Source organism: Littorina saxatilis, linkage group LG9 (assembly GCF_037325665.1).
Source record: "Littorina saxatilis isolate snail1 linkage group LG9, US_GU_Lsax_2.0, whole genome shotgun sequence".
Lineage (NCBI taxonomy): Eukaryota > Metazoa > Mollusca > Gastropoda > Littorinimorpha > Littorinidae > Littorina > Littorina saxatilis.
This window is the reverse complement of record NC_090253.1, coordinates 13419074-13445446: the sequence shown is the minus strand read 5'-3', so window position 1 is coordinate 13445446 and position 26373 is coordinate 13419074. Positions and strand designations below refer to the sequence as shown.

At 42.5% G+C, this 26373-nt stretch overlaps 1 protein-coding gene across 1 annotated transcript; it reads right to left on the bottom strand.

Moving 5' to 3' along the window:
• Positions 1-471: 471 nt before the first annotated feature.
• LOC138975324 (organic cation transporter protein-like) lies at positions 472-26225 on the bottom strand. Its single transcript, XM_070347979.1, has 11 exons — positions 25664-26225; positions 23242-23507; positions 22366-22513; positions 21800-22030; positions 13149-13345; positions 9669-9896; positions 8150-8284; positions 7188-7276; positions 6639-6759; positions 6142-6214; positions 472-4773 (listed from the first exon to the last, which is right to left on the bottom strand). The coding sequence occupies exons 2-11, from the start codon at positions 23433-23435 to the stop codon at positions 4528-4530; spliced, it is 1662 nt and encodes a 553-aa protein (XP_070204080.1). The 5' UTR covers positions 23436-23507; positions 25664-26225; the 3' UTR covers positions 472-4527.
• Between the last annotated feature and the right edge of the window lie 148 nt (positions 26226-26373).

Here is a 26373-nt window from a genome sequence, read left to right as displayed (position 1 = left end):
AAATTTGCTCCGGACAGGGGCTTGCAACGTAGTACAATATATTACCTTACTGGGAGAATGCAAGTTTCCAGTACAAAGAACTTCACATTTCTTACATACTGCTTGACTAAAATCTTTACAAACATTGACTACATGTATATTCTATACAAGAAACACTTAACAAGGGTAAAAGGAGAAACAGAATCCGTTAGTCGCCTCTTACGACATGCTGGGGAGCATCGGGTAAATTCTTCCCCCTAACCCGCGGGGGGACTTGTAACCTTTATTCAGTTATTTTTATAAAGTAAATCTTGAGAGCTCAATTCTCTCTCTCACTCCCTCTCTGTCTAGAATCTTGTACACACACACACACACATGCACGCGCACACACACACGGGCTTGCAAGAACACGCACACATCCACACACAGTACGGGCTTGTAATAACACACACACACACACACATACACACACGTGCGCGCGCAGGACAATACTTTGTTTTCCTTATTTTTTTCACATTTTTGATAATTCTCAGTTCTGGATGAAATCATAAAAATTATATATCAATTGATTTCTCTTTTCAATCTATACGTCACATGAATTAAATAAAGCAAGAACATAATATGCGACACTGCAAAACTGATCATGAATTACACAGAAAATAAGAACATTCATTTTGTCAACATGCACCGGTTGTCTTGAACTTGATGTTACATGTATCACCAAATACACATTCAACCATAAACAGACAAACAAGAAACCACACACACACCAATGATGCATATAAATCAGAATCCAAACCAATTCAAGAAGAGCAAGAAACCCCAATAGAATTAATGACTGCATGGTGTAAAAAGTTACTGCAGTGAAATAAATAATGGCTTGAGGCAGACAAACGTAGTCACAGATTTACAATGCACTCCTAAAACATTTTTCTCCCAAACCAAGAAACTTTTTCAAATCAGCCCCATGCAATATTATCGTCATAATAGTATCTGAAAAACAACAACCGTAATACATAAAACTAAATCTAAAAAGAAAAACTTTAAAAAAGCAACATTTTTGGATCATGGATAATGTTAGTGACTTGTGTCCAAATATTAAGGATATACTACAGTGAAAACTGTCAAATACGGTCACTGGACTTAGCGGACACTCGCAGAATACGGACAGTCAGTCTCGGCACGGACTGCTTTACACTGTAAAACACCTGTACGTTACGGCCACCTCGGCATTACGGACACGTATTTTGGGTCCATAATAAGTGTGTGCGGCCAGATCAAAGGCATTGTGATAGCTGGGTGGCCTTGTTAAAAGACACGACCTTCTTCCCAGGGGTCAATGACCCAGTTTTTGCCATGAGAGGTGGTTCCCCTGTCATATCTGAGAGAGGAAACACTTCCTGCATGGGGGTCAGTGACCGGTCAGTGACCGAGTTTAACAGAGTGGAAATCTGTGTGTGCGGCCAGATCAAAGGCAGGGCAGTACCTAGTAGCTGAAACATGCATTATCACAAGTTTTTAAACTCAGGCATGGTACTGAAGGAATGGCAGTTTCAGCTGAAATAAAGCCGGGGGTCCAGGGGGCCGCTCAGGCGACTTTTTACTAATTCAAATGTGTTTAGTGCCCTCTCCTTGAAGCTGAGAGGGATATAAGTGAAAGATAACAAGGCTTGAGTAAGAAAAAATAATAATCTCAAGTCAATCAGCAGATTTTTTTTTTTTCGGATTTTCGTTTTTGAGAGTACCATGCCTGAAACTTGTTTTACAACAGTTAATATTAAATGTTTCTCTATTTAATCTAAACAGCTTCTGTTTTTCTTATAAATGTACATGTACATGTGCAGTACTCTCTCTCTCTCTCTCTCTCTCAACTTGACTTTGTCGCGTTTACTTGCACCTGTCTAATAAGGACACCTGCAGAATAAGGACACTTTTGTCTGGTCCCAAGGGTGTCCTTATTTGACAGGTTTTACTGTACTTTGTATTCAGAAAAGCAACACATTTCATTTCATTGCAATTTTCAGCTTTGAAACATAATGCGCTTTCTATTGCGGTTTAATCATAATATAATTAAAAGAATTGTTGAGCATGAATCCTAAGCTCCAAAGATGAGTAATGAGTTCAAATTGTCATACGCATCATACTACAAGTACATGTATAACTTCATGGATTAAAACACATGTACCATAGTATGTACCGTAGAGTATCAACTGTCCTGTTTAAATAGCAGCATAAAAAGTGTATTCCTTGTCTTGAGTAAAGCTGACTACCGCTGACAGTCTGACTAGGGTTCGTGGATAAACTGTTAGTCCTTCATCATTGATAACTGACAAAAATGAGAAAACGTTACATATTGGTATTATTTTACAAAATGAGCTTTTACAGTGATATTACCTAGAATAAAGGATACCGAGTAAGATACACACACACAAATTATTTGATCCTTTTGACTTTAGAAAATTTAGGCTTCTGAATGCAGCATGGTCCAGAACCCTTTTTTTTTTCTTCCTCAATTTTGGTTAACATTCAAGTCATAAGATACAGGAATGACAGATTGAGACTGCACACATGGATGCAGAGATGTAAGCTAAATGACCTGTTCACCTTTAATGATTTCGCTTAACCATTTGGTATGTGGATTGATTTAATGACACTGTCGACTCCAAAAAAGTTCAAACAGTAAACATTCGCAAATCATCTACCAACATATTTTTGAATGCAACTCAAAAGTGTTTTGTGTGACTTTCGCCACCTTTTCCCAAGCGCTTTTACAAACAGCAATGGTTTCCAACAATTTGAATGATCTCCATCGCTTCTTAAATAGTGTGCACATTTCAGATATATTCTTGACAGGCGCAATGACCAAGTGGATAAGACGTCGGCCTCCCATGCGCAAGGTTGAGTGTTCAAATCCCGGCCGCACCTGATGGGTTTAGGGTTGAGATTTTTCCGATTTCCCAGGTCAACTTATGTGCTGACCATGTCTTCACCTCTCTCCGTGTGTACACGCAAGCACAAGACCAAGTACCCACAGACAAGATTCTGTTAATCCATGTCAGAGTTCGATGAGTTATAGATTATAGGTAAGGGATATAGAAAAACAAAACTATCAAGCATGTGCCTCCCCCGAAAACGGAGTATGGTTGCTTAAATGGCGAGGCAAAAACGGTCATAATGGTCATGGCAGTTTCAGCCCAAGCGCAAAAGAAGAAGACAAAAAGTATTCTTGACAGCTTTACTACATAAAATTCAGAGAATATTAGGTTCCAAGATAAAGTCTTCTGCGGCCCTATGCTCCACAGGGAGTCTGCAGGAATAAGTCAAGTAAGTCAAGATAAAGTCTTCTGGTAATGGTGGGAGGCGGAGCAGACGGGAGTAAAAATGCTCAAGATGGTAAAAGAACTATAAATTAAAATTTGTAACACAAATGTTTCAATCAAATTTAACGCAAAAACAAACAAACAAATATATCAACAACAACAAATTAAATAAGGGAAACAACAGTCAATGGCACAAGAAAAAGTCAAACTGAAGTATGTAGGTATATGGTAAATTCAAAATGCATAGAAACGTCAATCCAAAAGAAAGAATCCTCCTCTTTGAGATTCTGAAGTATCTAATGACCAGCTATAAACTCTGCTATAAATACTTGATCACTGGATACGACCCAAAAGACAACAATAATATTTGTTGCTCTCAAGTTACAATGGAATAACATCAAAACAACATAAAGACCGGTCAGGAGCATTATCCACATTCATGTCTGTATTCTCCAAGTAAAGTTTGCAACAAAATGCATAACTTTTAAACTTTGTGTTGATACATTTATACCCATGATCCACTGCACAGCAGTACCATATGTGTGTTTACACGTACACACACATGCATACACACACACACACACACACTAGTTTTAACACAGTCGCTTAAAAGGTGACTCAAATAGCTTCCCAATACATACACACAATACATTAGAGCATTTACTCAAATCAAAACAGCATTACAGTAACAATTACAAAATGAGTATTAATCTCCAAGCACTTATCCTCAGGCGCCTACTTCATCAGCAAAGTCCGACAATACAAACACTATAGTGCAAAAGAGAGATCTACACTCAATTAAAGTAGAATCAAAAATATCGGCCATGCAGTCACATTTTATGCAAAGCGGATTGTTTGAAACTAAAGTTTTGATTAATCAAGCAGACATAATTACACTTCAAGAAACAAAACTAAATACTTCAGACCCCCAAAATCAAACGTGCAAGAAAACCAACCCAAAAAATAGAAAGGATAATGATAATTATTTTATATTCAAAAAATGCCATTTTTTCTGAAAGAAAGCCAATTTTACTCACTGAGCCCTTTCAATCATTCCTTTATCATCACATATTTCATGCTGCAAAACTTTCAAATGATTGAATAAAACAACATGAACATCAACAATCTTTCCTATGGCCCCACATAATCATAATCATAAATAATCTTTTACCCCTTAGCCCAGCAAATGCTGAATGAAAAAAAAAGGGGAAAAAAAAGGCAAATGTTCTCATATTGTAGTCCCATTCTCTTCTCGTCCGTTTGGAACATCGTCCACTTTAGCCAGAAGTTCCTGCTCAGCATAGGGAACGGGACCCAAAATGGTGTCATCGTCACTCTGTGGGTTTTCCACGTCACTTATGAGGTCAGGTAGTTTCTTCCCGTGCGTCTCGGGCAGCAGAAGCAGGAGAGCGCCCCCTAGGAGCATCATGCAGCCAAACACCATGATGGGCACGAGGACAGCTGACCCTGACCCCTGAAACACAACACCATGATGGGCACGAGGACAGCTGACCCTGCCCCCTGAAACACAAACACCATGATGGGCACGAGGACAGCTGACCCTGACCCCTGAAACACAACACCATGATGGGCACGAGGACAGCTGACCCTGCCCCCTGAAACACAAACACCATGATGGGCACGAGGACAGGTCCCTGCCCCCTGAAACACAAACACCATGATGGGCACGAGGACAGCTGACCCTGCCCCCTGAAACACAAACACCATGATGGGCACTAGGACAGCTGACCCTGCCCCCTGAAACACAAACACCATGATGGGCACTAGGACAGCTGACCCTGCCCCCTGAAACACAAACACCATGATGGGCACGAGGACAGCTGACCCTGCCCCCTGAAACACAAACACCATGATGGGCACGAGGACAGCTGACCCTGCCCCCTGAAACACAAACACCATGATGGGCACGAGGACAGGTCCCTGCCCCCTGAAACACAAACACCATGATGGGCACTAGGACAGCTGCCCCTGCCCCCTGAAACACAAACACCATGATGGGCACGAGGACAGCTGCCCCTGCCCCCTGAAACACAAACACCATGATGGGCACGAGGACAGCTGACCCTGCCCCCTGAAACACAAACACCATGATGGGCACGAGGACAGCTGACCCTGACCCCTAAAACACAAACACCATGATGGGCACTAGGACAGCTGCCCCTGCCCCCTGAAACACAAACACCATGATGGGCACGAGGACAGCTGACCCTGCCCCCTGAAACACAAACACCATGATGGGCACTAGGACAGCTGCCCCTGCCCCCTGAAACACAAACACCATGATGGGCACAAGGACAGGTCCCTGCCCCCTGAAACACAAACACCATGATGGGCACTAGGACAGCTGCCCCTGCCCCCTGAAACACAAACACCATGATGGGCACTAGGACAGCTGCCCCTGCCCCCTGAAACACAAACACCATGATGGGCACTAGGACAGCTGGCCCCTGCCCCCTGAAACACAAACACCATGATGGGCACTAGGACAGCTGCCCCTGCCCCCTGAAACACAAACACCATGATGGGCACGAGGACAGCTGCCCCTGAAACACAAACACCATGATGGGCACGAGGACAGCTGCCCCTGCCCCCTGAAACCCAAACACCATGATGGGCACTAGGACAGCTGCCCCTGCCCCCTGAAACACAAACATTGTGGTGTACAGTGGAACCCCTCTATTAAGGCTTCCCCTCCACCCCCCCCCCCCCCCATCCTCCCCTCGATCCACATATGTAAATGAAAACCAAAAACAACAGAGTAAAAGTGGACTATTCCAATGCAAATTAAAATAAACTTTAAAAAAAAGGTTCCTGAACATACCAGCTCGTTGATCTGTGGTGCAATGACTCCGCCTAGCCTGGCCCAGAACAGGCAAGATCCCATGCCAATGTTCCTGCAACAAAGTGGGGAGCAATTTTGAGTCAAGAAGTCTGTTTTGCTGCTCACACTTCATACACTTCTGGCACGTATAACAACTCAAAAATGCATACATACTGTATATATCAATGCATTAATTATGCACACTGAATCATGTACACATGATCTTGCTCTTTTTACATTTAGTCAAGTTTTGACTAAATGTTTTAACATAGAGGGGGAATGGAGACGAAGGTCGTGGTGTATGTGTGTCTGTGTGTCTGTGTGTGTGTGTGTCTGTGCGTGTGTGTGTGTAGAGCGATTCAGAGTATTGTAGCCAGGATAGTTGGACCCATACATATTTTCAATTCAGGTCCAACTGACCAGGTCCTCGGAGTCTTGGAGCAACACTGCTCCCTCCCTCCCTCCCTCCCTCCCTCCCTTCCTTGACAACTTCTCACCTGATAACGGTGGGGTAGAGCTCAGTCGTGTAGACGAAGATAACAGAGAAGAGACCGGCCATGAAAAAACGTCCTATGATGGCGAAGGCAGTTGATATATGTTTCAGGTGAAGATCAGCAGCTGCAACATTCAGTGTTTTCTTCTTCTAGCACATACCTCAAATTTGTGAGACAATAAAATGCTTTAAATAAAAAGAAAAAACAACAGTGACCAGGTCCGGTACATTCTTTTCCAAAATTTCGACAGCTTTATTTATTTCGACAGTAAAATGCTTTTTTCTACAACCGTGGAACGCCCCTTTCAAAACATCCCTGCCCCCCCCCCCCCCCCCCTCTCTCCAACCCGAATTAAAGACTCACTCACTGTAAAGATTTTTTCTCAGATTTTCTGTTCATAAGCTCTTTAAATTTACCCCCATTTTAAGACTTCCTCCTTTTTAAGACCTGATTTTCGCAGATTTTAGAAGGTCTTAAAAAGGGGGTTCCACTGTGAATCAAAGGTGTATGACAGACACCTGACCTACAGCCAGGTACTCAGTAAGGCCTCACCTGCTGTGCTGCGAGGAATAGAGGCAGCGATGATACAGCACACGCCAGCAGACAGGAAACACACTAGCAGTGGCTTCTTGCGACCAAACCTGTTACAGCAGAAATGAAGTCAGCTTTCAGAAGTATTTGGCGCACACGCATATGTACACACTTACACACACACACATACACGCACACACACACACTGTCACACATACACGCACACACACACCCACACACACTTTCATACATACACGCACACTTTCTTTATTTGGTGTTTAACGTCGTTTTCAACCACGAAGGTTATATCGCGACGGGGAAAGGGGGGAGATGGGATAGAGCCACTTGTCAATTGTTTCTTGTTCACAAAAGCACTAATCAAAAAATTGCTCCAGGGGCTTGCAACGTAGTACAATATATGACCTTACTGGGAGAATGCAAGTTTCCAGTACAAAGGACTTAACATTTCTTACATACTGCTTGACTAAGCACACACACACCCACACACACTTTCACACATACACACACACATCCACACACGCACACACACATACACGCACACACCCACACACACTTTCACACACACACACTTTCACACATACATGCACACTTACCCACAACCACTTTCACACACACACTTTCACACACACACACCCACAGTCAATCCAAAAAAGTGTTACATAATAAGTACAGATGAACCCCCCCCCCCCCCCCCCCCCCAGTTTCTATATTTAGACGAAAGGAATTTTACTGTGACTTTTGTGATTCTATTCATTCAAAGCAAACACAACAATCAAAATATTTCGCCATGACAGAACTACATTTATTATAAATACATACATATATACGCAAGGTAAAGCAAGGTTATAAATACAATTTTAAAAAAATCAATAAATAACATTTTTAAAAATAACATAAAAAATCAATTACATGTAATAAATAAATGCGTAAATAGATAAACAAACAAATAAACAAGAACTAACTTGTTCATGACCCAAATGGACAAGGCATAATGGGCGAGTTCCACACAGCCAGAGATGCAGAAGTTGACATATTTGTCGCCAGGCAGAGAGGTAATGTTGAAGGTGAGGCCAAAGTAGCCTGTAGCGATCGTCAACCTGATGATGACAATTATGCAAAAGTCCAATAAGAAAGACACAGAAAGAGTACACCAACAAGACGAAACATTTTCAGTACGCATGATTAAGACAGTATATCTCTTGCTCTTTGGAAAAACAAAACATTTTCTAAAATGATTGAAAAGTCTGAGAAAAAATATAAAAACAAGACAACAACAACTTACAACAAAGTACTAAACAGTGTCCAAAACGTTTAAGAAGAATAACATTCTAAAAAAGAATGATAGGTTGTTGGAACGTTTAATTTATGACAAAACAAAACGTAACATTTACTGATCATTGCCTCGCCAGCGTCTTGCCAGTGAAATTCGCCAGTGAGATTCTCGCAAGATTTTGAGACAAGTTCATTATCTGTATCACAAGTGTTTGTCTGTCTGTCCAGTACAGTAAATCATAGACCATTTGTGACCCTCCGCCACGAAATGAGTCGCATGTCACCTCGCGCGGTTCTGCGCTAGGCTTAATATAAGTCCGGGGAGTGTCTGGTAACAGTGTGAGGGTCACCTTAGTCACAGGCTTATAACTCAAACAGTGTTCGCTCTTTTCTAAAACGGTTTTCACCACTGGATAGAGCATAAAAAACTCTTTAGAAAAATGTAAAAATATGAAAATCATGCAAAGGTGACATGCGACTCATTCTGTGGTGGAGGGTCACATTTATCCTGGACTGCCAACTAGCTCTCTCTCCGCTCTTTCTCTCTATTACGAGGTAGCGGCCTCTCGCATTTAGGAACCTACGCTTACATGGCCTTTCAGAAATCAGGGGGATGTCATATCTGGTGTCGATTGTAAACATGGACGAAGTTGCCGAGGTAAGTTCTGAAAATGCTAAAATAAACTCAGCTAAAGTGCATAATTATGGAACATGTTTTTCGATGAGTTTTGTTAAGTTTAGTTTGGAGTTTTGGAAAATCCAGTTCATTGTCACCTCCCATTGTCACAGATAACTGGAGCGTGCTTTCTTTTCACTGTCTTCGAATCGCTGGCCTTTCAAACCGGACGCTAAGCGCCCCTGAAAGTCGAGCGTCGTAACCTCGAAGGGTCACGTGACGAGTTGGCGGTCCAGGCTATTTGGTCTATGAGTAAATGTAACGTTTTGTTTTGTCATAATTAAATGAAACGTTCCAATAACATACCATTCTTGCTTTTTATTCTGAATTTTGGAACGTCTATCTGTAGCCTGTGCTGCGACTTCTGTCTTGTGTGTGGCGCACGTTATATGTCAAAGCAGCACCGCCCTGATATGGCCCTTCGTGGTCGGCTGGGCGTTAAGCAAACAAACAAACAAACAAACGTCTATCTGTTTGGGGATTTAAGAAGAACAACAAAAATGATCGATTTTTATGAGTGAAAAACCTCTTACCACAAATAAAATAGAACCAAGGATCGCCGACGTAGCCGCTCAGTTTTGAAGAGGTGCAGAAAATGGTACCGTGGTGATTTTGCAGACTGTTCTGCCTCTGTGTGGACTACTTCCCAAACCTCTTTGGGGAAGCATAAACGGTTGAAGGAAGATATCTTGGTCACCAGATGTTTGGCATCATCCATTCGACACTTCAGTATCAGCCATCTCAAAGACTCTGGAATGACACTGTAAAAGGCGTCATAGGTTAATTGTGAATTAATTCTTAAAATGAGTGATGCAACTCTCTCTCTCTTCTCTCTATCTCTCTTTCTCTAGGGCAAGGGCTAGATGTAAAAAAGCAGATCACTGCCTAATCTTTTACCTTCGATACAGACGCCATAGGTCATATATACTTTTTATGTCAAGATGTAAACTGCTATTGAAGGGAGGTAAGCATAAGGACTGTTCCCAGCTGTGTGTAAAAGGGGATTGCCTCCCTTTAAGTGTTACACGCACTTGCTTGGTAGTGGTCGTTTATGTCCCTTAGTTTGTGAGACTACACAGCAATCCCACTGAAGCTAAACTCATTGGAAATCAAGGGCTGATCTCTGTGTACATATATCAGGGCTTGAAAATGGTAAGCAAAGCAGACATACTCCTCCATATGGATTCCCTCCCCTTCCATAAAAAAAAAGAACCAAATCAATGCAATCTGGTGCATTCTATAATACCTTTTGAGTGAAAGAAATATACATGGGACTTGCACTAAATCGTTGTCCACTATATCGCGAATTTTTGTCTGCTGTTCCAGTTTTGCTTTCTGAAGAAGCATGTTTTCTCTATGGACTTGTACAGCAAGCCTCAAACTCTAGCACAAGATTAGTACTGTACTGTTGAACGAAGTGACCAGAGAGAGAGGGAGAGGGAGAGGGAGGGAGGGAGGGAGGGAGAGAGAGAGAGAGAGAGAGAGAGAGAGAGAGAGAGAGAGAGAGAGAGAAAGAGAGAGAGAGAGAGAGAGAGAAAGAGAGAGAGAGAGAGAGAGAGAAAGAGAGAGAGAGAGAGAGAGAGAGGGGGAGAGAGGAAAAACGACTGGTGCATATCAACTCCAACTTGAACAGAAGACAGGCAGACGTGTGCCAACTGTGTCAACGGCAACCAGTGAATTTGGTCACCCAATAATTTAGAACGGTGAGAACGTACCTTATGAAGCTCGATCCTAACAGAGACACAGATTGTATGTTTGCTAGCAAATGAGTTTGAACGATCATCTTGAGAGTATAAATGACTCCCAGATCTAATCTACCCTAGCTGTATTAACTCCTTTTTGCAATAAGGAGAAACAACAACTGCACGGCCTGCACAATGTCTCAGCCGCAAAAAAGAGGGGACAAAAAATAATACTGGCCAGCTGTTGACCTCACAAATTTAGATAGACAAACGTCTGCTTTCCCTTCTACAACCTCCCTTCCACCCCCCCCCCCCCCCTTTCCCCGGCTTCCTCTTCCTTCCCCACAATGTGTAAAGTGGTTACCATCATATCGTCGCTGTCGTCCGCTACCCGTGCAACTGCAGAATCAGTGATTTTACAGGAGCCTCAAAAAACGCGTTGTCGACGGCTGCAACGTCATCCCACATTTGACATGAACTTGTTTCTTATGCTTTACCTATGTGTAAACATGTGATATAATAAAAAAAAATGCAAACTATCTAAAATGTTCGTATTATTTCAGTTACACGCTTGACGACAGAAAATCTGACTGAAGTTACACGGTTAGAGTCAAGCTAACCGTGTAAGTGGTACATAATATGTCAAGAGAGAGAGAAGAGAGAGAGACCCTAACCGTGTACTCCGTCCCCTAACCGTGTACTCCGTCCCGCCTGCTCGCGTCTCTCATGCACATACACGGTTAGCGTTTACAACATGTGACAATTTAGAGCATTTCCATTGGTCGCAGACACAAGATATTTATAGAAGACATGTGTGAAGTCTGTGATTAGGGTTTGAGATGAAAAAAAACAAATTCATATTTTGTCGGTTACACGGTTAGCGGACGACAGCGACGATATCTCAGGTTGTCACCACGAGAGGCAGTCAAAGCTACCCGCTCCACCCCCACTCCCTCTGCCACTTGGCCACCCCCCTCCTTCCCTCTCCTACCCGCCCAACCTCTTTCTCACCCCCTCCCTCCTCATTTCTTTAACTGGGTAGCAGAGACTGTAGAGTGGACAGTGTACTACATGTACCAACCTTCTCTTTCATACTTTATCTCTAGTGCCCACCCACCCCCTCCTCTTCCTCCCTCCCTTTTATAGTTTGTTTGTTTGTTTGCTTAACGCCCAGCCGACCACGAAGGGCCATATCAGGGCGGTGCTGCTTTGACATATAACGTGCGCCACACACAAGACAGAAGTCTCAGCACAGGCTTCATGTCTCACCCAGTCACATTATTCTGACACCGGACCAACCAGTCCTAGCACTAACCCCATAATGCCAGACGCCAGGCGGAGCAGCCACTAGATTGCCAATTTTAAAGTCTTAGGTATGACCCGGCTGGGGTTCGAACCCACGACCTCCCGATCATGGGGCGGACGCCTTACCACTAGGCCAACCGTGCCGGTCCTTTTATGGTTCATCGTGTTCTTAGTGGTGGTGGAAGAGACTGCAGAGAAAGGTGCTCCACAGTCTCTCTTACTCCTATAGTCTCTGCCCACCCAACCTCTTTCTTACCCCCCCTCCCTCCTCCTTTCTTTGCCTACATAGCAGAGAGAGAGAGAGAGAGAGAGAGAGAGAGAGAGAGAGAGAGAGAGAGAGAGAGAGAGAGAGAGAGAGAGAGAGAGAGAGAGAGAGAGAGAGAGAGAGAGAGAGAGAGAGAGAGAGAGAGAGAGAGAGAGAGAGAGAGAGAGAGAGAGAGCCTCCCAACAGAGACACAGATTATATGTCTGCTAGCAAATGAGTCTAAACGATCATCTTGACAGTATACTGCCAGATTTAATCTACCCTAGCTGTATTAACTCAGCCTTTTTGCAATTAGGAGAAACAATAACTGCATGGCCTGTACAAGTCTCAGCCGCCAACAAGAGGGGGAAAAGTAACACCCGCCAGCTGTTAAATTGACCTCAAAATCTGTGATAAACAAACCTCTGCTTTCTGTTCTACACTACCCATCATAAAAAGTAGGCAGATACATTTAGCTAGAGATCTTCGTGATGCGGCCAGTTATGTCAAAATCAAGTATATTGCCAGAATGGGTAGAAAATGAGTGGGTCTTCCATTTGAGATCAAAAAAGGGGTCAATCTTGCTTATTTTGTTTTTTGTGTAGTTTTGTGTCTGCTAGTTTGCAGTTGTGAATTTGATTTTGTGGGGTGTCCTAGGTCTTAAAAAGGGAAGAAGTATTAAATTGGGGGGTCATAAAAGGGGGATTCTCCTGTATCAATGGACTCTCAGCACACAAAAGCCACCATTGTCAACCAAATAAGAACATCCCTGCACAACTCACCAGATGTAAAAGAGCGCCAAGACACTGGGCACACTGATGGCGATCTGAAGGTGGCGCCAGTTGGGCAGAGCGTAGGCCAGTCCTGGCAAGATCACCACTGTGACGCCCCAGAAACACTCCATGACGCAGCCAACCAGCGGCCGTTGAGCTGGCAGGAAGAACTCCATGGCAAGAACATAGCTGGAGGTTTGCAATCCCTGTCAAACACACAAAATAAATAAATCTTTAAAAAAAACATTATTGTCAAAATTTAACTAAGAAGAAGAAAAAAAAAGGTTGAACAAGAACCAAGAGTTTGAAAAAATACTTCCCCCCGGCCCCGAAATCGGCGTATGCTGCCTGAATGGCGGGGTAAAAACGGTCATACACGTACAAATCCACTCGTGCAAAAACATGAGTGAACATGGGAGTTTCAGCCCATGAACGAAGAAGAAGAAGAAGAAGAAGAAGAAGAAGAAGAAGAAGAAGAAGAAGAAGAAGAAGAGGAGGAGGAGGAGGAGGAGGAGGAGGAGGAGGAGGAGGAGAAGAAGAAGAAGTAGAAGAAGAAGAAGAAGAAGAACAAGTCGCGTAAGGCGAAAATACAACATTTAGTCAAGTAGCTGTCGAACTCACAGAATGAAACTGAACGCAATGCAATGTTTCAGCAAGACCGTAGCATCGTCAGTCCACCGCTCATGGCGAAGGCAGTGAAATTGACAAGAAGAGCGGGGTAGTAGTTGCGCTGAGAAGGATAGCACGCTTTTCTGTACCTCTCTTCGTTTTAACTTTCTGAGCGTGTTTTGAATCCAAACATATCATATCTATATGTTTTTGGAATCAGGAACCAACAAGGAATAAGATAAAAGTGTTTTAAAATTGATTTCGAAAAAAAAAAATTGATAATAATTTTTATATATTTAATTTTCAGAGCTTGTTTTTAATCCAAATATAACATATGTATATGTTTTTGGAATCAGCAAATGATGGAGAATAAGATGAACGTAAATTTGGATAGTTTTATAAAAAAATTTTTTTTTTTACAATTTTCAGATTTTTAATGACCAAAGTCATTAATTAAATTTTAAGCCACCAAGCTGAAATGCAATACCGAAGTCCGGGCTTTGTCGAACATTACTTGACCAAAATTTCAACCAATTTGGTTAAAAAATGAGGGCGTGACAGTGCCGCCTCAACTTTCACGAAAAGCCGGATATGACGTCATCAAAGACATTTATCAAAAAAATGAAAAAAACGTATGGGGATATCATACCCAGGAACTCTCATGTCAAATTTCATAAAGATCGGTCCAGTAGTTTGGTCTGAATCGCTCTACACGCACGCACACACACACACACATACACACACACATACACCACGACCCTCGTTTCGATTCCCCCTCGATGTTAAAATATTTAGTCAAAACTTGACTAAATATAAAAAGGAAAAGAAGAAGAAAATACATTATGGCTCATTATAAATCATAAACATGTAGGTATTCTTGAACTAGCATACTTTTGGAACTATACGGTGCACCTTCTTTTCTCAACCTTGTCCCCTGTGCCCTATTTACCAGTAGTGCCTTGTGTATGACTAAAAAGTACACATGACCCTGCATCGTTAAATAACATTACACTCCCTCTGTAACGATAATGCATGTATCTGCTATTATGACCTTGGCATATGCAGCCACCTTGGACCATCCCTTTCAGACATCAAGGAGTCCATCTCAGATGGAAAATAATATTGGTCAGTGTACCAGGGTCACAAGGTCAGACAAGGTCATGTCAGTAAACAAGGGCAGGCAGCTGGTCTCAGCTGAAATTAACGTTTAATGACCCATACTTGAACCTTAGGCCAGTGTCTTTTAAAGACATACAAGACTAATTAACAAACCACCTGAATTGGCTATTTTTTTGGCTATTTTTTTTTTATTAAAGCGTGATGAAACAAATGTAATAAAATAAAGAAAGAAATCCACCAAACACCCCTTGCTTTGAGATGCAGACTAGTTTAGTTTGACCAATCGTAATAAAACAAATTGGTGAAAAAAGAAGTTCAACTTTTTTTCTCCATTAAAAATCTTCAGACACCATTGCACAGATTTGATAAATTAACCCTACCCCCATATTGTACTGAGAAATAGTAAAAGATTGTATATTAATTCCAAAATGTTTATTGTATGAGATAATTGTAAATGCTGTTCTTCGTTTCTCCCTTGGATGATGAGAGATATCAGTATCAGTATCAGTACAGACGGGCGCAGTAGCGTGGTGGTAAGACGTCGGCCTCCTAATCGGGAGGTCAGGAGTTCTAATCCTGGTCGCTGCCGCCTGGTGGGAGTGGAGATTTTTCCGATCTCCCAGGTTAACTTATGTGCAGACCTGCTTGTGACTTTGTGTGTACACGCAACCACAAGACCAAGTGCGCACGGAAAAGATCCTGTAATCCATGTCGGAGTTTGGTGGGTTATGGAAACACAAAAATACCCAGCATGCCTACTCAACGAAAGCGGAGTGAAGCTGACTTATGTTCTCAGAGTTTAGTTTGGAGAACCCAAATGGGCAAACGAGCTCACACGTAACCAGAAAATTCTGGAACGCTGAAGAAGAATAATCAGCACGCTTTCATTAATTTTACAATAATTATGCGCCAACACAATCTTGCATTAGTGTGTGGTGCGCTAAAAAAATAATGTCCTAATTTGTGAGACTCTCTTCGCCCATCTTGCATTCTGTTTGTAGGTCTCTTTGTCGGTTAATAGATCTTGTGCCTCTTGGATTGTGTAAAAGTGCATCTTATGCATATGGATGCAATTCGCCAATTGTTTATTACACCCCCGGTATAGGGGTGTGTATAGGTTTCACTCGATGTGTTTGTGGCGGTATTTGTGTGTTTGTGTTCGCAAGTAGATCTCAAGAATGAACGGACCGATCGTCACCAAACTTGATGAACAGGTTCTATACATTCCTGAGACGATCCTTACAAAAATTGGGACCAGTCAAACACACGGTTAGGGAGTTATTGGTGGATTAAAATTATACAACGACTTATAGACGGCAGACATGAGACCAGCAAATGTTCCAAAAGTAGGAAACTAAGCCGGGGTCCAGGGGCCGCATAGGCCCCTGGTGGGGTCCAGGGGCAACGCCCCGGTAGGGGGTTCAGTGGGGCAAAAGCCCCCCTGACGGAAAATTAATGTTAGAATTATAAAGGCCATTTTGGGGCCTCTCCTGATAGCAAAAAAATAGATCATGCCTTTTTAAAAAGCCATAAAAACCATAAGAATAATATGTTTTAGATGTTAAACAAAAGTGTAATTTATAACAATCACACACACACAAAACTTACTTGAAAACTTTCAGAACCAACACATTTTTTCCACCAAGTCCGTATTTCACCACGCAGTGGCCGTTGTCGCACCACGTGCACACGGCCTGACCGGGAATGGATATCTTGGCGATACTGTCGCCAATGAGCTGGCGCCTTTCTTTCATGTTGATAATGACAGTCACTTCTTCTGACAGCCAGTTGGCTTTCCACTTGTTTTTCACACTTTGGTCGTCGATCGTAAGAGCTTCCACAGCCGACAAAACAATACGGATTCCAGACGCCATGATGCTACATTTTTCACCTTCGGCGTTTGGAGATCGGCAGCCAATCAAAACAACCCGCAAACCGCCATCGGTGAATAATTAAGCCTAGGCGATAATCGTCGGAGATCAACAGCCAATCAAACGCGACCCATGATACTGTTATGGGTTCACGCGAGTGCTGGGGTGCGAATGCACTGACTTCAGACGCAGACAGCAGTTCAGCTGAACGGTTCATACCACCACCCCCGCCCCCCCTTTATTTTCTCAACGAATTTGCATCGATCTCAAGAATGGTCTGTGAGCTAAGGAAAATATCGGAATTCCGATAAAATTCGGACCAGTCCCATGTCTGAGACGGACACCCCCGTTGGACAAAGGGAAATAACCTTCTCAGTTGGTGGCAGTGAGAATGGTTATTTCCCTTTGACCAACGGGGGTGTTTTTCCTATCAGAGGAATTTCTTGTTCTTCATGAAAATGAATATGCATGTACCGTATTTTCCGGGTTACAAAAAAAAATTGTAATCCAGTCACCCATTGGGCCGATAGGGTGCACCAAAATTGAAAAAGTATACCGGTAACAAACGGTGAAGAAGAATGAAAATAAGCCGCACATCAAAAGAAGAATACAGAGTGGAAATATGTGTGCTCTGTGTGTGCGCCGAGATCAAAGGCAGGTCCATTGTAATAGCTGGGTTGCCTTGTATATAGACACTGACCTTCTTCCCAGGGGTCAATGACCCAGTTTTAGCTATATGAGAGGTGGTTCCCCTGTCATATCTGAGAGAGGAAACACTTCCTGCACGGGGGTCAGTGACCGAGTTTAACCTATGGGGCGGTCTCTTTGATGTCTTGAGAGGAAACTTGGCCAGGGTAGTACCTAGTAGCTGAAACATGCATTATCACAAGTTGTTTGACTGGTATACTCAGGGCTTCGTCGCGCCTTATGACCCGGAAAATACGGTAAGCCTGCGTGTGCTTTTGAATGCGGTCGTGTGCTAACAGGCAAGCTTTTATGGACAGATAATGAGCACGACATGTAAAAGAAATTCTTGAAAGGGCCCCAAGGCTACTAACCTGAAAATACCAGGCCCCAGAAAACACTTAATTTGTGTTATCATGCGTATCCTTGATGCTCATTAACATGCTGTTATCATCTAATAGTTTCCATACAGAATGGACAAGCACATACACTTGGCTGGGTTTCAAGGTAAAGACTATGTTTGGCCAGATTTGTACCAGATGGGAGCAGTGGCAAGACGTCGGCCTAGTAATCGGGAGGTCGTGAGTTCAAATCCCGGTCGGTGACTTAACCCTCTTCGTGTGTGCATGCAAGCACAAGACAAAAGTGCGCACGGAAAAGATCCTGTAATCCATGTCAGAGTTCGGTGGGTTATAAAAACACGAAAATACCCAGCATGCCTCCCCCGAAATCGGCGTATGCTGCCTGAATGGCGGGGCAAAAACGGTCATACACGTAAAACTCCACTCGTGCTAAAAACATGAGTGAACGTGGGAGTCTAAGCCCATGAACGAAGAAGAAGAAGAAGAAGAAAAAGAAGTACCTTTGCGAATTTACAGATATGACAAATAAGGCTTTTGTGAGGGTCTCACACAATTTTCTAAAGCCCTAGTGATTGTTTCCTTCTCCCCCAACCTCCCCATCGCAATGAACTATCATGTTTTTGGCGATTAAACTTTCTGACTTCTGACTCTCTCTCTCTCTCTCTTTTGTGTGTGTGTGTTCGTGTCCCTGTCTCTCTTTGTCTCTGTCTCTCTCTCGCCCCCCCCCCCTCCCTCACACACACCCACTTTGTATAAACAGTGCAAAAAGATCAGTTGCTCAAACTTGACATTCATTACACTGTGGAATGAGTGTTGAGCCTTGTAGTCCTGAAAAAATACTGTACACGCCAGCCACGCTAGTCATCTCCCACCGGTAAAAATGAGAATCAATACTGTTTACTTTAACCAACCCTTTGAAGGTATATCATATTTAATTTTACAGGCCACAAGGTACTTTCTTTACCGAGTAATAAAGCAAGTACACCACCTGTCAAATTTTACTAATGTTTACAACCAAGTGTGTGAAACACTCTGATCACCTTTGGATGCAAAGCCAGCTAAACAGGACTGAGTTCGGACTGTGTTACTAATAGCCCTATAAAAACCTAATTATACTAATGTTTACAACCAAGTGTGTGAAACACTCCAGTTAATAGCCCTATAAAAACCTTCTACTGCTGAACTCCCGTTTTTTGTACGCCAGGAGACAGCGCACACGTCATTTACAAATGATTGCATTATTCATCACATATTAATGTTTCAGCAATCTATGGTCTGTTCATATTTTTCATGATAGTGTTGAAAGATTGCAGTTTATGTCAGTGATCCAAAAACTGTTGTGTAGTCTTTTTTACATTTAGTCCAGTTTTGACTAAATGTTTTAACATAGAGGGGGGAATCAAGACGAGGGTCGTGGTGTATGTGTGTGTGTGTGTGTGTGTGTGTGTGTGTGTGTGTGTGTGTGTGTGTGTGTGTGTGTGTGTGTGTGTGTGTGTGTGTGTGTGTGTGTGTGTGTGTGTGTGTGTGTGTGTGTGTGTGTGTGTGTGTGTGTGTAGAGCGATTCAGACCAAACTACTGGACCGATCTTTATGAAATTTGACATGAGAGTTCCTGGGAATGATATCCCCGGACGTTTTTTTCTTTTTTTCGATAAATGTCTTTGATGACGTCATATCTGGCTTTTTGTAAAAGTTGAGGCGGCACTGTCACACCCTCATTTTTCAATCAAATTGATTGAAATTTTGGCAAAGCAATCTTCGACGAAGGCCGGGGTTTGGTATTGCATTTCAGCTTGGTGGCTTAAAAACTAATGAGTGAGTTTGGTCATTAAAAATCGGAAACTTGTAATTAAAATTATTTTTTTTATTAAACGATTCAAAAACAATTTCATCTTATTCTTCGTCATTTGCTGATTCCAAAAACATATGAATATGTTATATTTGGATTAAAAACAAGCTCTGAAAATTAAAAATATAAAGATTATGATCAAAATTAAATTTCCGAAATCGATTTAAAAACAATTCCGTCTTATTCCTTGTCGGTTCCTGATTCCAAAAACATATAGATATATGTTTGGATTAAAAACACGCTCAGAAAGTTAAAACGAAGAGAGGTACAGAAAAGCGTGCTATGCAGCACAGCGAAACCACTACAGCGCTGAACAAGCTCGTCAGTTTCACTCCGTTTTGCACAAGCGGCAGACTACGGTCATTGTGAAAAAATGCAGTGCGTTCAGTTTCATTCTGTGAGTTCGACTGAGCTTGACTAAATGTTGTATTTTCGCCTTACGCGACTTGTTTAAATAATGTTATACATTTTACTTATGCTCTTATAAGTTATATTTATTAGCTTGTTCCAGGTGTAAGGTGTGAGTTGAGGTGTAGAAGTGTCAGATATGAGATACAGTGGAACCTTCTTTCAAGACCCTCCAATTTTTTTTCTTCTTCTTCTGCGTTCGTGGGCTGAAACTCCCACGTACACTCGTGGTTTTTTTGCACGAGTGGAATTTTACGTGTATGACCGTTTTTTACCCCGCCATTTAGGCAGCCATACGCCATTTTTCGGAGGAAGCATGCTGGGTATTTTTGTGTTTCTATAACCCACCGAACTCTGACATGGATTACAGGATCTTTTTCGTGCGCACTTGGTCTTGTGCTTGCGTGTACACACGGGGGGCGTTCGGACACCGAGGAGAGTCTGCACACAAAGTTGACTCTGAGAAATAAATCTCTCGCCGAACGTGGGGACGAACTCACGCTGACAGCGGCCAACTGGATACAAATCCAGCGCGTTACCGACTGAGCTACATCCCCCCCGCCCTAGACCCTCCAATTTTAGACCACCTCTTTTTTAAGACCATGTTTTCTCAGAATTTCTGCTCTTAACCTCTATAAAATTACCCCCATTTTAAGACTCCCTCCTTTTTAAGACACAATTTTCCTGGGGTTTATTTAGGTTACTTTTACTTTATTTGGTGTTTAACGTCGTTTTCAACCACGAAGGTTATATCGCGACGAGTTTATTTAGGTCTTAAAGGGGGGTTTCCATTGCAGCATACAGTCCACAGTCTCCTTTGTTCACCGGTCACACTTACACAGAATAAGAGCGTCTTTCCAATAGAACAGATTTGGAAAAATCCGGAAACAAATTCAAAACGTAGCCAGACGCCAGTTTCAAAATCCGGAATTCTGGATGGGAATTTTCACTTTACTTTATTTGGTGTTTAATGTCGTTTTTAACCATGAAGGTTATATCGCGACGAGGGAAAGGGGGGTGATGGGATAGGGGAAAGGGGGGAGATGGGATAGAGCCACTTGTTAAGTGTTTCTTGTTCACAAAAGCACTAATCAAAAAATTGCTCCAGGGGCTTGCAACGTAGTACAATATATGACCTTACTGGGAGAATGCAAGTTTCCAGTACAAAGGACTAAACATTTCTTACATACTGCTTGACTAAAATCTTTACAAACATTGACTATATTCTATACAAGAACCACTTAACAAGGGTAAAAGGAGAAACAGAATCCGTTAGTCGCCTCATTCGACATGCGGGGTGCAGAGAAATAAGGATGTGGAAAAGAAGACTTTTGGTAAGTGAAATAAAGGTGATGGATCCAGTCAGGTAGAAATAAGACAACAAGAAAAGAATTGGAAAACTGCAGGGAATAGTAGGGAGAGTTTTCTTGGAAGGAAATATAGGTGAAAGGACTGGTAAGGCAGAAATAAGACATAAGAAGAGAAGTAAAGGGGTGGGGTAGCTCTGTTTAAACGCTCCCGCCGCGTGAAGGCGACCCCATGGGAGCGGGAACTTTCACTTCCACCCCTGCCAACATCACATCAGAGGTCAACAATGGAACCCGCCTTTTAAGACCTGATTTTCTGGATTGTTTTTAGGTCTTAAAAGTGGGGTTCCACTAAAATTAGGGAGGGGCTCTTAAAATGGAGGTAAATTTACCGACATAATGAACAGAAAATCTGAATAACAAGGGGGTTCCTCTGTATGTATATTTCTCACCTGCATCAGCACCCCTTGCACAAATCGCAGCAGCACGAAGATGAGGTAGGACGGGGCGAAGGCAATCGCTACGCCCACCACCACCGGAGCGTACAGGGTCACCAACAGAACTGGTCTGCGCCCCACCAGGTCAGACAGATAGCCAAACAGCAGACCGCCGGTCATCACTCCGCTGAAGTAGATTGTGGTGGCCAGGTTGGCAAGGTGCTTATTGTCGCACACCAGATCCCACTATAGCCAATCAGAGAAAGGGGTAGAAAATACAATGCTGAGGTCCCATTAGCCAATCCGACAAAGAACCACAAAATATGAAAAAGTCTCTTGAAATACAAGCCCTTCAGTGATGCGTTCAATAAATAGAGACAAAAATAGAGTTACAAAAAAAAGCATATAGCGAGTGGACACATACATGTGTTTTTCTGATAAAACCTCACTACAATGATGTGCTAGGGGAACTAAAAAGGAAAGAAAATGTAGGTGAGTGGATGGACACATGTTTTTTTGCCGATTAAATGCCACACAGCAATGTGCTTGGCAAAATGAAAACAGCAAAAGAAAAGACTTACTTCCGACACAATAGTTTTCTCTCCACGTGATGGGTTGTATTGAAATTGTCCGGGCCGACATTTGACAGTGATGTTCTCCCCTGTTTCTAAATATAGTTTTGTCGTGCACTTATCTCCCCTCTCTTCAAACACTGTCTCATTCAGATACCTGCACAAAAGCACAAGCAAAAATTAGAACAATATACTAAGTCCACTTAGTATGTGTGTGTACCCACATACGCATACACACACACACATGCATACACACACACATGCATACACACAAACACACACACAGAAACACACTCATGCACACTCACAGAGAAACACAAACACACACACACACACACACACACACAATACACCCACCCACACAAAAAGTAACAGTAGCATTTCATTCATTTTCAAGTGACTATTACCGTTACATTAATTATTACATGCTGTGGTATGACAATTATAGAGCCAATATATATGTTAAACTGCAGTGCAACAGAAACTCAGATCTGAATGACCCATAACAACATTCAATGTGTCAAAACATGTCAGTCAACTGTGTGAGCAGACACAGCGACCCTGTGACAAAAAAAATGCATGCACTCAGAAATTAGAAAAGATTTTTAGAGGCAATCAGTGTTTTTGTTTTGTTTTTCACCTCTGCTCAATTCTTTTCGATATTTTCCTAGTTTTTTAATCGATTGACAGACTGAGGTTTTCCTTCATTCATTCATTTAATTACCTACACACACAAAAACAAATACACACACTCACACAGAAACACACATGCACACCAACACTTTTTTTCTGATTCTGTTCCATTCTTTTCTATTTTCCAATTATGTTTTGATTGACAGACTGACTTTCTCCTTCATTCTTTCATTCATTCATTCATTCAATTACCTAGACACATTTGCTGAATCCGGAGGGCTGGCAACCTGACATGTATACGGAGGCAATCCCTTGAAGAAAGCCATGACAACATGGTTGAACACTAGTGGGAGGTAGTTGAAGCCAAGCAAGATAAGAAGACAGATCTGATAGCGCTTGTGAACGCTCAGCATAGCAACAAGGCGATCCAAGGTTTTTCCCTGCATGGCTGCCTTTTTTCCCCCCACCAAATCAGAAAATTGACCTTTTTCTGAGAAGTCACCTTCTGCAAATAAAAACTGAAACACAATGTATATATTTAATTATGATATGTGTATTAAACTGAAAGCCGATTGAAAATTCTTACCACTTCTATAATGACTCTTCATAAATAGCATGACATACTGGATAGTGTATAGTTTTATGTCTGGTTATATATATATGCTGTGATGTATACAGTGTGGGAAACTTTCTTCTTCTTCGTTCATGGGCTGAAACACCCATGTACACTTGTGTGTTTTGCACAAGTGGGACTTAACGTGTATGACAGCCACAAGCCGCTTTTGGTGTGTAGAACTGTTTGGTTGACCCTTAAACCCGGCCATCATTATAGTGTCCATACAATGGGAAACATCAGAAACTGATAGGTTTGTTTGTTTGTTTGTTTGCTTAACGCCCAGCCGACCACGAAGGGCCATATCAGGGCGGTGCTGCTTTGACATATAGCGTGCGCCACACACAAGACAGAAGTCGCAGCACAGGCTTCATGTCTCACCCAGTCACATTATTCTGACACCGGACCAACCAGTCCTAGCACTAACCCCATAATGCCAGACGCCAGGCGGAGCAGCCACTAGATTGCCAATTTTAAAGTCTTAGGTATGACCCGGCCGGGGTTCGAACCCACGACCTCCCGATCACGGGGCGGACACCTTACCACCAGGCCAACCGTGCCGGTCTAGAAACTGATAGTGATAGGGCCAACTTGTTCTCATCATTGTATTTTTTCCTACTGCATTACGCACACACTTTGGTAAGGCCAAAAAAAAATTGTCTGTTTCTGGTAACATGGCTAAAAAAAATAGGGTCGGTAGGTAGGGATTTTTTTTTATTTTTTTATTTTTTTTACCCCAAATGTAGACCAATAAAACTAACTTTAAAAATCGCGCAAAGAGACTGGATTCACTATATACATAGAGACAAGACACTCAAAACATTTACAAATCGTCAGCGGACTTTCGTTTTCACACGTTTTTGTTGTTCATTTTCTCACCCTGTCCTTTACCACCAAAAAAAAAATTAAAATTTTGAGTTTGGAAAAAAAAGTTTAGGGTCGGCGCCGAAATTTAGGGTCGGTCGGGTGACCAGAAACAGACAAATTTTTTTTTTGGCCTTAGTGTGTTAAATTCATAGCTCAAAATTCAGAGGCATTTAGCCTGATTTAGGCCTCCAAATTTGCAGAACCTGCATTTGTAAGCATAACAAGTCATTTCAGATCCCTTTGGAGTCACGGAATAAACTGTACGTATGCTCGGAATGCATTTTGTTTTCATGCGTCAAACTCGGAAGGACGTATCCTAAGCGGCGACAGGGAAGCCAACTCTCGTTGCCTTAGTGATGTCCCTTGGTTGAAAACGTCGCCATTCTTGAGTATTTTTCGTCAAACAAACAACCAAATTAATTAATTATGCTTAAGTTTGGAGCTCAATTCGTTCGTTAATTTCACCACAAATGTTCTTTGGCTTGATTACAGGGAATAAAATATCAAAAATAAGTAAAGAATGCCACTGGATTCTGAGCTATGAATTTAACACACTAAAATTCAAGATAACACACTTTACACTTCAATTTCCATCGTCACCATTTAACAAACTTAATTTTAGTGTGTGTGTGTGTGTGTGTTTAGACCGGCACGGTTGGCCTAGTGGTAAGGCGTCCGCCCCGTGATCGGGAGGTCGTGGGTTCGAACCCCGGCCGGGTCATACCTTAGACTTTAAAATTGGCAATCTAGTGGCTGCTCCGCCTGGCATCTGGCATTATGGGGTTAGTGCTAGGAATGTGACTGGGTGAGACATGAAGCCTGTGCTGGGACTTCTGTCTTGTGTGTGGCGCACGTTATATTACAAAGCAGCACCGCCCTGATATGGCCCTTCGTGGTCGGCTGGGCGTTAAGCAAACAAACAAACAATTAAATCGTATAAACCAACTCATGTCCAACATAGGCACTTAGACCTGACGGACAGTAAGCCCCTTAAATTTGACTTTGATTGTGTGTGTTTTACTTTTAGCATATCACCAATGTCATGTCCCTTTCTGTGAGGACGTAAAGGATCCCCTAGTACATGTGTGTGTGTGTGTCGATCTATATACTGACCTGTCTGGCTGCGTTTAGAACTTGCTATTTAAACAAACAAAAACAATATAAATAAATAAACAGTACACAAAAATTACCAACCTCACTCGACCACCGTACGTATCCTCTCCGCGAATTTCCAACTTTCTGTTTCGGATCTTCAAAGTGGAATGACGCGCGCAAGGCTATTTGGTCTATGGTTGCACCTAAACCAAAACTATAAGTAGCCTATAAGTCTTCCCTGTACCAATCGCGGCGACATGTCATCTCTGTGGCCGTGCAGTTGTCTTCTGAATTCCCGAACACTTCACACATCCAACTTGCACACACATGCCCTACTTGCCACTGCTAAAAATAAGTCGCAGCCTATTACATCAACTTCCACAGACTGCACAGATGCCACCACTGTATGAAATGTCGAAATTCCGTGCGCAGCTTACGACAGTCTGCTGTTTTGTATCAGCGAAGCAGACGACCCCAAATGGACCGCCGGAAATTTTCTCGGCCGTCGTCATTTCCGTTCAATAAAACCTTGCCCAGTTTGTCACTGAAGTAATGAACTATACGCCTGGCAAATCGATCTGCATCATCGATTTGTTTGGCAATCAGCCACCCCGTAGCAATGGTGCTTGCCCAATCACATCTCGACCGCCATGTGCGTGAGGTCAACTGATCTAAAAATAAACCAAGGTAAGTTACTTCCGCTTTGATGGTTTCAAAACTTACCAAGAGTTGTTTCCCGTCCACCCTTCTTGGATCAGTGAGTCAGTGTAATACAGAAATCTTGAGTTAGAGCGCGGCCGCGGGTCTGT